The following is a 13,412-nucleotide window of genomic DNA, read 5'->3' as shown; positions in this document are numbered from 1 at the left end:
TCATAAGTTAAGATATAGTTAAGGCAGTGCTAATAAGTGATAAAATTTTCCTAAATTAAAAAAAGGAAGTGCTGGTCCAGAGCCTCAATGCAGAAATGGCTTTGCATGCCTGAATGCAATAAAATTTCAGGCATGAAGTGCAAATTTGCAATATGCTAATACATCTCTCTAATGCACAATGTACAAAAGGATCAACTCATGCAAGTTGGGAATGCAGCTTGACACTTGAAAATGCTCAATAATCTTGTTACTGGGTTGGTTCCATTTCAAATACTTAGTTAGGTCCTAATGCTTACACCAGTCAGTGCCTCTACCTTCTCACCACTGTCTGCTTTACACATTATTTTTTTTCTAAGCATTTTAATATGTGTGGAGAAAAGTGGCACTTTATTTTTCATGAAGTTACCAGGGCTACTCAGGCACGCATTGCTTTTTTCTGAGAAAAACTTTTACCAATTCCACTGAGATTTTGCAGTGATGTACATTGATAAAACAGCAAAGCAGATGTGCTATACAGTTTAGCATTATTTCCAGAAATATGCATCTACAGAGTCACCTAGAAAGCTAATCCCAAATATGCACTAGGACTTTTTATTAATGATTTATCACCCATACTTCAACTATGTGCTCATTATTTGTTTATAAGTTTGGTTCAAAGTGTTCAGCTACTTGTCAATAATAAACCACTGCCATGAGAAAGAGTTTTTAAAATGGATGTGTGAGAAGTGTGTCCAGTGTGTCAGCTTCTAGAGTACTGTGTCACTTTTTGCAACATAAAGTGCATTACGGTAACCTCAACAGAGATAGTAGTTGCATGCATGAACAATGTGCAAAATGAAAGTATTCTTGCTTGATTGATCAAAGCTGACGGACTAGTTCAATAGTACATTCCTGCAATGACTCTCAATGTGCGCTTCTATAGTCCATGACGTCAGCCATATCAAGGATTATAAGCTGGCCACATCAAGGCACCCAGTTAGTGTTTTGACAACGAGGCAGCCATACTTAGAGGAAGACATTGCAGTGAGAAAGCCAGCCAAGGAGCAAGTGCCAAGTCAAGCAGAAAACGTGTACCAGTCGTCGTCAGCCTAACCTTGCATGAGAATCAACATGCATGATTGCTGTCTTTCGTAGAGGCTTGTGAGTTCACGAGTGTCTACATGGGGAGGAAGGGGTTGGCACACAGTGCAGCACAGGGCATTCCCGCCACCCACAACAGCATCAGCAGCAGTGCCAGTGGTGCAAGGTCGTGTCACATATCACAACGAGAGAGGGGCCAAGTATGGGTTAAACAGGCACAAGGTTAATGACGTACACTATCCATGCAAAACACAAACAAAAACACAACTGTTAGTAGTTATAAAACAATGCAGAAGTGAATGTGTTATGTAAGCTCATAAAGATTAGTGTATTATAGGAGGAACCATGATTAAGCACACCTCAGTCATGTGGCAAACTGCATTTGATGAGATAATGCTGAAGCATGTTTAGAAAAGTGCAAAAGAAATGAAGTACAAGAAGAAAAGATCACACAGGATTAGCAAATGTCTTCTGCAAATGTTTTTCTTGTGTTTAATGTTGTCATGGATGTTTTAAAAGTGCTAGATACATAATAAATGGCCCAAACTTCCTTTTCTTATGGACCAGTGAAGGCTTAGCAATAATTTCTTACAAATAATACATTAAAATTCTATATTGTATGACATCTGACTAAATAACCTACTTTTCACCTGCTTGTGGTAACTGAAGGCAAACTGAGTAGTGGGCAATGCAAAAGTGCAGCTGCACTAAGGACCAGCAAAATGAGAATTGGGCAGATTCAAATCTTTGGTGATTGGTATTACTGTTACGTTCAGCTACTTTGCACCACTTTGAACATCCAGGCTCAGCTATAGCTAGTAGTTCAGCATTGCATAATGACACGATGACAAGTGGTATGATTACTCATTAAAAGGTTATAAGACCTCCAGATTGTAAATTTTCCTATCTCCTTCAAGTTGCATGATCGCAGTTCCATGCTGTTGTGAGTAGAAGTCTCTTGAGTAATGACCAATGTCAGCGTTATCTACTGATGGCTCATCTAGTATTGAGACTGCTGAAGCGCACGTGCATGTGCCAAGATGTGCTACAGTCGAACCCATTTATAATGAACTCGATAGTTCCAAAAACAAAAAAGGTGGTTATATCAGTAGTTTGTTATAATAACCCTTAAAAAATTCAAAAATTAACCGCACTGAATCTGGCATCAGCAGTTACAATTTGGCAGAACTTTAGTACAAAAACCATATTTTCAGTGTTATTTTTGTTCCCAGTGCGTTGCCACACCCAGCTGCAAATGTCAGTTAGGGATGTCCATTTAAAGAACAAGATGTGGCATTGTATAGCTCTTTCAAAATGTGCCCGTTTCCAATCACCTGTCATTTCGAAACTGCAAGAAGACTCGCTATTTCTTATTCGAAAGGTTGCGATATATTTTACTACCAGTGAAACATGACTATATTCTGCACAAGAGAGGAACGCATTCTACTTGGCTGGAAGCGTAAACTTTGGAAACTACTGAGGCATGCCACCATTCGGCAAAGGTCTCCGACATTGTGGCCTCGGCTTTACAACTGTGTGTCAGCCATACAAGAGCCATAAAATTACGTTATCTATGTCACTTCATGAGCAAAAAAAAAAATGCAATGTTCAAAAGGTACAACCCCACTGCAAAGCGCTATCAGCGATCGGCAATGCATAAATGCAGTACCGCCGAACTGCGATTTACTGATAATGACAGTAATCGCCAATCCTTTGCAACACTGCGTGGCGGCAGCACGTGATGCAGCGTTCTCGCCGACTCACGCCGCATGTATACAGACAGGAAAAGGCTTCAGCAGTAGTTCCCATGAAGGACATGGATAGTCATTTCAAATAGTTGAAATAGGCATAATGTGCGTGGTGCCTGCACAGACAAGTGTGCAAAAATGAGAGTGCCACTGTCATGGCATCTGATATTGCACTGGTGCACTCGCCAGTGCACGCCCTGCGCCATTCGGTACGACTCAATTTTAAAAGTGAATGACCTTCGTGGCTTCCGAAACCCACGCATGGTGGTTGCTTGCTCATCTTGAAGGCCGTATAATTGTTGCAGTTGGACTGGAATGAGGCGTGCGCTGCCATGCGCCCAGTTTGGTTGAGCTTGTGTGCTTTGGTCCTTAACCTGTGCCCTCTTTACTGTGACCAGGTTCGAAGTGTTCATTGTAACAGTACGCCGATTTAAAAGACGTTTGTTATATCTGCAAGCAGTTTCAATAGGCGGGGTTGCAAAATCGTAAGTGCATTGAAATAAGGTCATTATAATTGATAGGTCATTATATATCTGGGATTGTTACAAGTGGTTTCAACTGTAGCAGAGAAATGCATGTTCCCTTGCTCTTCTGTGATATAATAATGCTTTTCTCAGAATCTGACAACATATTACTGGCCCATGGGCTTAAGTGGCATCTGCTATAAACACTGAATTAGCAAATCATGTCGAACTTTCAGGCAAGTGTTTGTCACACAAGCGCCAGATGCAAAGAAGTCTGCAAAGCACACATGCACTCTCCTGCAGTCTCAAAATCATACAAGCCACCAGCAAATTGTGCAGTGATATGCCTCAGTTGCTGGTTGCACATCATAAATGTGTGCCCACAACGGTGCTTGTGATAATGTTTGGAAAACACAAAGTACACATGCAAGATCAAGCTCAATCCCAAACAGTGAACACAACACACAAGTGAACAGGTCATGGCAGCTAAAAAAAAAAAGGAAACAGCTAGAGTTTTACAGGGCATACTCGGCAAGTAAACAAGACTATATAGCCATGCAGGCAGAAACACAGCACAACTGTTGATGCTAGCAAACTAGGTGCCGAAGTAAGCACACAGTGCTTAGAAAAATTAACACTGGCTAGCAACTTGCACAGTATAGTACAAACTTGTGACTGCCCCCAAATTGTGAATCACTAACCTTTATCACATTCTGAGAGGTTGAGCAGGGTGCCACAAGGCAGTCTTTCAAAGTATATGTCATGATTGGAACTGTTTCAAATGCTATGCCTGTCTCAATTCTCCAGTTTCGCTCCAGGGTGATGTTCAAGCTCTGCCTATCTTCAGAATAACCATACTCTAATGAGCAAGCTTACATGTCACTATTGGAGTATCTCCATCTGGGTTTGTGTTTAGCAGAGGTACTAAGCCCACGTTGTTCATCGACTATAAACTGTCAAGTAAAATTAAACATCAACCCTGTTACTGCATGCAGTGGAATGGAAAAGCTTGCAATGTTATAAAACAATGGGCAGGAGGTTGTTGTGATAACAATCTAACTTTCCTACTACAATACGCCACAAGTTCAACTGCCTTACAACTAGCACTGCAACGCAACCCTCTCCTTGATCTGGAATTTTGTGATCCCAGACATTTTCAAATCTCAGTATATGTTCAAGGACATGTAGATCTCAATAGTAAAAAAAATAATTATAAATAAAATAAACATGGCGATTAAAACATGGTTTGGACAATTAATACAGTTCAGTTCAGTTTATTACCTTGAAAGTCCCCCGCAGGAGCATTACATAAAAGGGAGGTTTTTATAAAGCAGCAAGAAACATAGTCAGGCTGACCAAAGCTTATCAGAGTACTATATTTTGCAAAGCAGAGTTTGGACACGAAATTTTCCATATTTAGCTTGACACGAAGCGGTGATACACTTTTCTCCTCAATGCTGCACTCATTCGCTGTTTATTTACTCAAGACTCTTTAGTTGCTTCCCAACCATACACAAAGTCCAATGCTATTTCTCATGTGTCCCCTAGCCTTGCACTCCACAGTCATGGAAAGTGCGATGATGAGATACTTCATAAACAGGTATACTAGTAGTATAGCAAAATACTATTGCAAATATCTTTTCAACATCACATGCCTCTTTGAAGGCAAGAGCTTGCAATAGCTGCAACTTGCAAGGTGTGGCAGCCTGTACACAAAAGTCTTGCTATATGGCAGCAGGCACGTACTTCCCAGAAGCAGACAGTTGTGCAAGCAATCACATCTACTACAATCCCGTGGACAATCGTGCAACAGAACAATTCTGCAAAATGTCATGCGAGGCATGCGAAGAGAGGCATACAGACCGAAGAACTCACCCCGAAGTTGAGCAATTTCAGCCTGTAGCTCTTCAACATTACGTTGATTCTCATCCCTTCCTTTATCCTCCAAGCTAATTAGCTGTTCCAGCTGCTCTTCCAGTTCACAGACCTTAGCTGAAACAACAACGACAACAACAAAAATTCTCATGTAAATCCCCTACAAGTAGGTCTACTTATAGCTATCATAGAAAAAGTTACAGAACATTCAATTGCACCCCTCAAGCTTGACCACAAGAAGACAAGGTCATCCCAATTTCCACACATTGGTTGCTATGTTATAACAAACAGGTATATTGTAAGTATCTCAATTCATTGTAAAAGCTCTATTAAAAAAAAAATCCAGCCTCCAGGGTAATTTGTTATTGTGATATGCCCAATGCACCTAACACCTGTCCTTCCTGTTCAATACAGCTGATTTATTTTATCACATTTCCTCATTGCAGAGTAGCCGTTCTTAATGATGTCTGATATGTCACACAGTACGAAGTTGACTACGCATTTAAGTTACCTGCCCATGCACAACATATATGCACCAACACATGCTCACGAGGGCTCTGTATTCTATGTGAAGTTGAAATGTACCTTGGAGTTCATTCGACAGCACACGCTGTGTCATTTCTTTTTCTATTAGAGTTGTCTCCATAGTGGCTAGCAGAAAAAAGAAAATGCTGCGTGTAAATTTCAATGAACATGAATTCACTGTAAAAGATTATTAAATTTTGTACCCTGAAGACATAATACTTACAGTTCAGGTTGATTTCCATCTCCTTGCTTTCCGACAGCTCAGATTCTTTCTCTGGTTGTGTTGGAGACTCTGAAATGCAAATGTTAACTGTTATAAATGACTATTGGCTAGGCAATTACTCTAGAGAATGGCCCTGAGCCAAAGCTAGCATCATACAAAATGCTATCAAATTTGGGAATGGACCGAACACTAATTAGTAACTGCCTGTGGGAAAATGACCTAGCCATAGCTATCTTAATGCAGGAGATTTGCACCAGAATTTTCGTGATTATCAGTTCTCTGAAAATAGGTATCCTCACTTCAAAACTAATCCACCTGAATAATGTTTCAATACTCAATTACCAGAGAGGCATAATATTGTGCCAATTATTGATGTATACAGTACAGATGAATTGTCACAGGAATTGTCTATGAACATTATCTATGCCTATGCCAAAACTAAGAGACATGTCTTTTTAGACTAGCTCATTAGATTTTGAAGGGGCCCTAAAACACTTCTCTAATTAATCATAGAATGTCCTCATTAATAACCCTATGAGAGTCTATTTTTTTCGCCATATGCGAGCGCCCAGGGTCAATTTTTTTTATTGCAGATTTCAATTCTTCTTAGGGCCCTATTCAGAAAAAAATTTACCGCAATTTTTCTAGGGTGACCGTAAAGCGAGAAAAAAATATTTTGAGTAGGTATATATGTACTCTTCATTCATGAATAGTAAGAAAGGAAATAAACTTATAAAAATTAAAAATTTGATGCATCTTTATACACATAGTTCAAGTCCTTGAAAATGCGCACACAAGAATATTTTGCAAGACTCAAATGTTCCTGTTCTTACACTAATATGTACATCCATAGCGTAATCGAACTGCATAGGTATGCACCCTCAAAAAAACTGCAGTTGTGTGCCTGTCAAAAAAGCACAACATGTGACAAACTTCCGTTAATCTTCATCTTATCGCCAACCAAAAGCAATTCGTTTTCGCGAGTGCCAAAAAAAAAAAAAAAAAAAAAAAAGATGCCATGGAAACGCATGCACGGTGGCATCCTTCCTATGCGCACCCCTGTGAGCACTAAATGAGCGAGAAAGAGGTGGTCGCCCTTTGAGCGATTAGTTACGAGATAGCCATCAGTTTTGCAAGTGCAAGAAGATAAAACCGCCCGCGGAACAAAACCCAAGCTGCTGCCAGCCCGCGCGCACGACAATGTGCCAGCAGTAGCAGATAGACGCGCGGGAGCAAACTAGCTCTAAAGCAAACCATGCAACGAAACCAAGAGAGGGAGGTGCGCAAGAAAAATTCCCTGTATTCCCACACAGTGGAAGCACATGACAAACTAAAGCGCTAGGAAATTGGCCCACTTTTTAAACGTACAGACGGCGCCGTAAATATACGGCATCGACCATTCTTGGGCTTGTTCGTGGTGCTGTATATTGACGTCATTGACCCTCAAAGGGTTAAAGGACATCACCTCACAAGCCTCCCACTGCAAAAATTTTTCGAATCCTTTACCTTGGGGCTAGAGGTAGTTATTGCACTGATGTGTGGCTTTCTCTCTCTTTTCATCTCCACTAGCACGCTGGAAGCCACACAAAAGTTTGACGCTACATCCGGTTCTGGTGCGTACCATCTTTCTTGAAGCGAGATGGGTGCTTGGGCAACTGGAGTTATGTGACTTAGAGAGACCTATCAGCATACGTGAGTGTGATAGTCTCACCAAGGCACTCGTGGTGGCTGTGCTATCTATGCTATGCGCAACTGGCATGTGTAGACAAGATGTGCAAAGATGAAATACTTTTTTTTTCTTATTGAGACATGTGCATTTTTTATTTAACTCAAGACTAGCAATTATAGTATTAGATTACTGAGAATGCTTTCACAATCACAAGATCGGCCAATAAATTGCAATATAGCTGCATCATTGACTGTGAAGAAGAGAACCAGCGAGCTTTTGTTGTTTTTGACAAGCCATTGCTAATACTCTGCTGCACGCAGTGCAATAATATCTGTCTCACATGTTTGCAAGAGCCTCATCTACAAATTGCCAACATTTTCTTATGTTCAAAAACTGTTCCATGGTTCAGCATGAAAGTTGACAAAGCAGTCACCTTTCATGCTTTCATCAGCAAGGCTCTTTTCAAAGAGCACATCTTCAGAATCTTTTGAGTCTGAAAAAAAAAAGAGAAAGCAGATCTCATGAAGATATGTTGTGAATCCACATGCGCACAAGGCCACAATAAAAAAGAAAAATGAAGCCTGAAGAGATAGAATATGCTTTACAAGAAATAAAGGTCCAAGCTCTTAAAATTAACCCCAAATCTCCTATTTCAGAAAGGACCACTTTTCCAAAGTATTGTGAAACTGAATATATACAATCAAGAACACCAATTACTTTAACATGTAGGTTTAAAACAATATATACAAGGCTCCACAATAGCTGGAGCCTCCAGGAACGCACCATCATGGTTTGGCATGTTTTCCTTAGAATTCAATGTTTCCAAGCCATCTTCAATGTACTGCGCTTTCTTCACTTGATCAAAGCGAGCTGCGACAAAGAAAGAAAGAGCACAATTAGTTTAATGAAGTGCACTTTATAAACCAATGCAAAGGCGCAGGTCTTAGTATCATCAATTCAATATCCTGGCTTGAATAGATGATTCGACTGTGCTAACTTTACAAGGGTTTAGGAAAACTATTCACTTTCCTTAAGAGTTATTTTAGGCAGATTAGGACATGCCTTGAATATAAAACGCTTCCTGCTAGTGTTCCCAACACAAAATAATGCATATGTGCAACCTGGTGAAGTAACCTTTGAGAACGAACCTTTCATGGCTGATAACTGTTCCTTAGCAAAATCATTGTCTGCTCGAAGAGACTCAATCTGGAAATAAAAAGAACATAAGACAGACTGTCAGTGGTAAATCGAAGATGTATGTCAGCTACCGACTTGACTGCGACGTGACAGCTACGCGAGTAGGCCAGATCCAGATACACAGTACATTACATGTTGACTTGCTTAACGCAGCTGACAGGAAGCAACGTGAAATTACACTTCAAAAGTGAGAACAACCGTGTAAGTGGATTATTGATTAAGTCAAATACTTCATACCATGTGAGGTTATGTAAGTTACTGCAATAAAGAGAACAGAAAGAATAAAAAGAGAAAAAACTTCAGCATTCTCAAATGTGATAGGAGCAAAGTTTTTGACTATAATGATGAAATTGAGCACAATTGTGCACATGAAGCTAATGCGTCAAAATTATAAAATTTAAAGAAATACTACGTTGCAAACATTTTGAAGCACTTCTCATTAGGCCAGTGCTATAAGATTGAATAATGAGTGCAAAATGTTTTAGTAAAAAGATTTGGAAGGTAGACAGCTGAATGTTTGCCCTTGCACTGTTGAATTGCCTTCATGTAGTTCACTTCTTCCAATGTTTTTACAATGTTTTATATCAGTCATATATTTAAAGTGTCTGGATAGGTGCCTTCCAAGTATAGCAGCTTGAATTAGTTTAGATTCTCATATCTGATGTTTCTATAAAGAGTTATTGCAAGGAGTCCTGCCAACTTGAGAAAGCTTACTGTAGAATTGAAAATTACTAATTTGTTCTAAAGCAGAAATGTGATGAAACAAAATTTTCAACGGACATGATTAATTGGTGTCTGATGGGGTATAATGGAGCAGCCTTACTACTATTATGCAAGTACAGGCAACAGGAGACAAAGATACATAATTGCTGCTGAGCAGAATCTAAAGCTTTATTTTAAAGCACAAGCAATTCAGACGACTGCTTATATGCTGAACAATGGTGGCAATCCTCATCAATCTACATTTGCTGCCTGCACCACACATTCAACAAAAGGAGCATAAAAGAATCTGCTATGTAAAAGGAGGAGGATAGATAGCAGCTATCGGTCCTCTTCGTTTTCTTTAGCAAAAATTTCATGCTGTTTCTAGCATAAGGATCGAAGATGAACCAACGAGCCTTATGTTTCACTGTTCATAGTGAGAAATGTCTCTTGAACACTGCTGAAACAGTGTTCGTGCACTAACTGCCCGCATGCACACATTTCTTTTGGTTATAATTTTTAAGAAACTTTGTAGCAGCAAACTCACTTTTGCTGCAAGAACCTGATCAGCTTTCTGGAGTTCCTGGATTTGATTCTCCAGAGCAGTTTTCTCCTCAGTCATCGTCTGATTTAACTCCTCGGCTTCCTGCATAAACACACAACTCAGATTTTTTCCCATGTAAGCTCACTGCAAAGCACACTGAATAAGACAAGTAGAATGTAGGAAAGATGCCAACTATGAAAGAAGCACAACACAGCTCTTATATGAGAAATGAATGTCTTGTCACTATACTTTAGTGTATGTACTATATTTGAAGAATGTCCTTTGAAGTATCTTCTAAAGAAGTACTGCTGATATTATGATTGTTATGCAAATTGTAACCCCCCTCAACTGCAATGCCTTCTTGACTCCATGGATATAGCACAAATAATAAAAAACAACAAAGGCTGCTAAATCCAATTAGAAATAGCACAGCACTTGCACTGACCCATGGAATGCACTATGCAACAATCAACAGATATTACCGAGTTCTTACAGTACAGACATTCCACAGCTGTGTGGCAAGAATGTTTTTAGTTATCTACTCATTTAGCTTAGTAATCAAATTTATGCCCTCTAGCCAATCCTGAGAACTACATGAACAAGTATGTTAATATGCTGAAGAAGATAACAGGTCAAAGGGCAAGGAGGCTTCCAAAAATGGCAGGGTGCAAGGCTGTTACAAAAACCAGCAGCTCACCACAGTGGCTGACATGTGCAGAAAAATGGTGCTGCCCCTTTATTTCCCTTGACACGTGTGCACAGCATTAGAAACAAGACCGTGCACCCTTGATGACTAACCTTGAGCTGGGTCTGCAGCTGCACTATTTCCTTTTGATGCTTATCAGCGCGGTTTGCCAGGGCACCAATTTCTTTCTGAGCTGCTTCGTAGACTTCTCGCAGTCGAGCACACTCGTCCTCACTATTGGAGGCTGTGTACTGCAAAGCAGAAGTGGATGCTTTTTTCATGTGCTTGCTTACAAGGGGACATACAGGGAAAGGAAAGCAAGATGGCACCACTGCTATTTGAGATTGCTATTTGGGCCTGTTGATGTGCCACTGGTAAAGCTAGCGTAGTTCATTACAGACAAGGACACAAGGACGGAACATACTGTTACGATGAGGCAAAGAAGAGAATGACAACAGTGCTGGAGAAGATGAAAAGTGAAAACAGCTGCACTAGGCTTTTTTCCATCTCCATGAATTATCTTTGTAATATATTATAAATAGTTTTATACCCGTAACGTTTGGTGGAGTTGCTGGAGTCTTGTATCGACCAAGACAGCCCACTACTCTCATGTGACAATGCAGCTCGTATTGTGTGTCGCGAACTCAAAGCTGCGTTTCCCACCTTGCCCCAAGCAGACACCTTGGGACAACTTCACCGTCACAATATCCTTAATCCAGTCCATGGTTCACCAGGAAGTTGCTCCCCTGGGCTTCCCCACCACCTATTCGTCAATCACCCTGATACCAGTATGACTCCTATGACCATGCCCTACCGCAGCCCGCCCTTTCCTTCCCATTATCAGAATTCATCTGAATGGTGCACAACTGACGACAAGCCGATCTGTCTCTGCTGCAGCTGAATTGGTCAATATTTCTCATCACTGCCACAGTCGTTGACCCCCTGCCCTGAAACCCCTTTCGGTAACCCTCCACTTCGCCCTGTATAGACGACGCCCGCGATTGTCTTTACGGTGCCCGGTACTTTTCATCCATCGTCCTTTGGTCTGGGTGTTGGCGAATTGCTGTGGATGATCTCGATCATGAAAAGACAGCTTTTATAACACCGGATGGACTTTATCAACTTAAGGTTATGCCTTTTGGCTTATGTAACGCTCCAGCCACCTTTGAGTGCATGATGGACTGTTTACTTCAAGGGTTTAAATGGACTTGTCTTTGCTACCTGGATGACGTCATAGTGTTTTCACCTATGTTTGGCATACACCTTGAGCGACTCTAAGCCATTCTTGGTATATTTTACGAGGTTGGCCTGCAGCTCAACCCCCCAAAGAACGCCATTTTGGCCATCATCAGATAACTGTACTTGGACAGCTGGTTGATGCTTCTGGTACCCGACCTGACCCGGGAAAAATTTGCGCTGTCGGACTTTCCTGTGCCACACTCGGCAAAAGATGTCTGCAGCTTCGTAGGACTTTGCTCTTATTTCCACCACTTTGTTAAAGATTTTGCCTCCACAGCACGGCACCTTACAGACCTCCTAAAGAAAGGTTTGCCTTTTTCATGGGGCCCCACCCAAGCTGCCGCTTTCTTTGTCTCACGACCTTACTCGCCACCCCACCTGTCCTCAGCCACTTCCGACGTTTCAGCCCCGACACAGGTGCACACCGATCCAAGTGGCCATGGAATCAGTGCTGTCTTGGTGCAAGTTCAGTGTGGTCAAGACTGGGTTATTGCTTATGCCAGCCACCTTTTGTCACCTTTGGAGAGAAGCTACTCCATTATTGAAGGAGATTGTCTGGCTCTTGTCTGGGCAGTTGCGAAATTCCGTCCCTACCTAAATGGCCGGTCCTTTTGTATTGTCACCGACCATCTCGCTCTCTGTTGGCTTACATCCTTAAACACCCCACGGGGAGGCTTGGACAATGGGCTTTGCAGCTGTAGGAGTATTCCTATTCAGTGGTACACAAATCGTTACGATGAGGCGAAGAGAACTATGACGGCCCTGAAGATGATGAAAAGTGGACACAGTCAGGCTGGGCTCCCTTTCGTCTTCATGAACGTTCGCTCTTTGTAAATATATTGGAAATAGTTTTATACTCGTAACAATATGATAAAGGCGCGACGCTGTGAGTGTATCTTATGTTTTTTTTCTTGTGTCCTCGTTTTAATGCACAATGCTATTACGCTACCCGAGAAGTAGAGTAGACTCCTTTTAAGGCAATAGAGCACCTGTCTAAGATTTTTCTGGTAATCATAACAGAGCTGAAACACTCTTTTGTTTCCCATAGATTCAGTGTACTTCTGAAGAGGCAAGCATCTAATGGTGAACATATTTAAACACACTATTAAAATTATCCGAAAGGGAGGCTGTATAAGCAGATACAAAGATGTGTTGCACAACCCTATCATGGAAGCAGCTCTGTCACTGAAGTACAAATAGCAACCTTTATCTATGGGGAGCAACAAACTATTCTACTCAAATACACACTGATCACAATAGTAATGCTCTCAGTACATAGCGGCTCTACTGATTCACTGACAACTGCTGCAAAGAAAATGGTCTAAGTTAGTGAGCGATAAAAGAATGGAGACTTCCAAACACCAGGAAAGGGTATTCAATGTTTCATGGTAAACCTCCTCTTTACATCAACAAAAAAGTCTACATCTTCCACAGTAAGCACAAGCAATTCACTTAATCACA

The 13,412-nt window shown here is 41.0% G+C and overlaps 1 protein-coding gene across 7 annotated transcripts in view; it reads right to left on the bottom strand.

The window, feature by feature from the left end:
* Nucleotides 1-13,412, bottom strand: part of LOC126521348 (uncharacterized) — a 93,045-nt gene that overhangs the window by 42,296 nt on the left and 37,337 nt on the right. For 4 of the 7 annotated variants that reach the window (XM_055065933.2, XM_055065932.2, XM_055065934.2 and 1 more), the window contains exons 10-18: nucleotides 10,826-10,963; nucleotides 10,031-10,129; nucleotides 8,733-8,790; nucleotides 8,368-8,454; nucleotides 8,018-8,077; nucleotides 5,916-5,984; nucleotides 5,753-5,818; nucleotides 5,168-5,284; nucleotides 1,094-1,156 (exon numbers count right to left, since the gene is read on the bottom strand). In XM_055065933.2, the coding sequence (XP_054921908.1) occupies nucleotides 1,094-1,156; nucleotides 5,168-5,284; nucleotides 5,753-5,818; nucleotides 5,916-5,984; nucleotides 8,018-8,077; nucleotides 8,368-8,454; nucleotides 8,733-8,790; nucleotides 10,031-10,129; nucleotides 10,826-10,963 (757 nt within the window). Of the gene's footprint in view, nucleotides 1-1,093; nucleotides 1,157-5,155; nucleotides 5,285-5,752; nucleotides 5,819-5,915; nucleotides 5,985-8,017; nucleotides 8,078-8,367; nucleotides 8,455-8,732; nucleotides 8,791-10,030; nucleotides 10,130-10,825; nucleotides 10,964-13,412 lie in introns of all 7 variants that reach the window. The other 3 variants (XM_050170028.3, XM_050170030.3, XM_050170027.3) reach the window with 2 other exon arrangements.

Source organism: Dermacentor andersoni, chromosome 6, assembly GCF_023375885.2.
Source record: "Dermacentor andersoni chromosome 6, qqDerAnde1_hic_scaffold, whole genome shotgun sequence".
Taxonomy (NCBI): domain Eukaryota; kingdom Metazoa; phylum Arthropoda; class Arachnida; order Ixodida; family Ixodidae; genus Dermacentor; species Dermacentor andersoni.
Note: the sequence above shows the minus strand (reverse complement) of the source record. Positions and strands in the feature narration are given on the sequence as shown.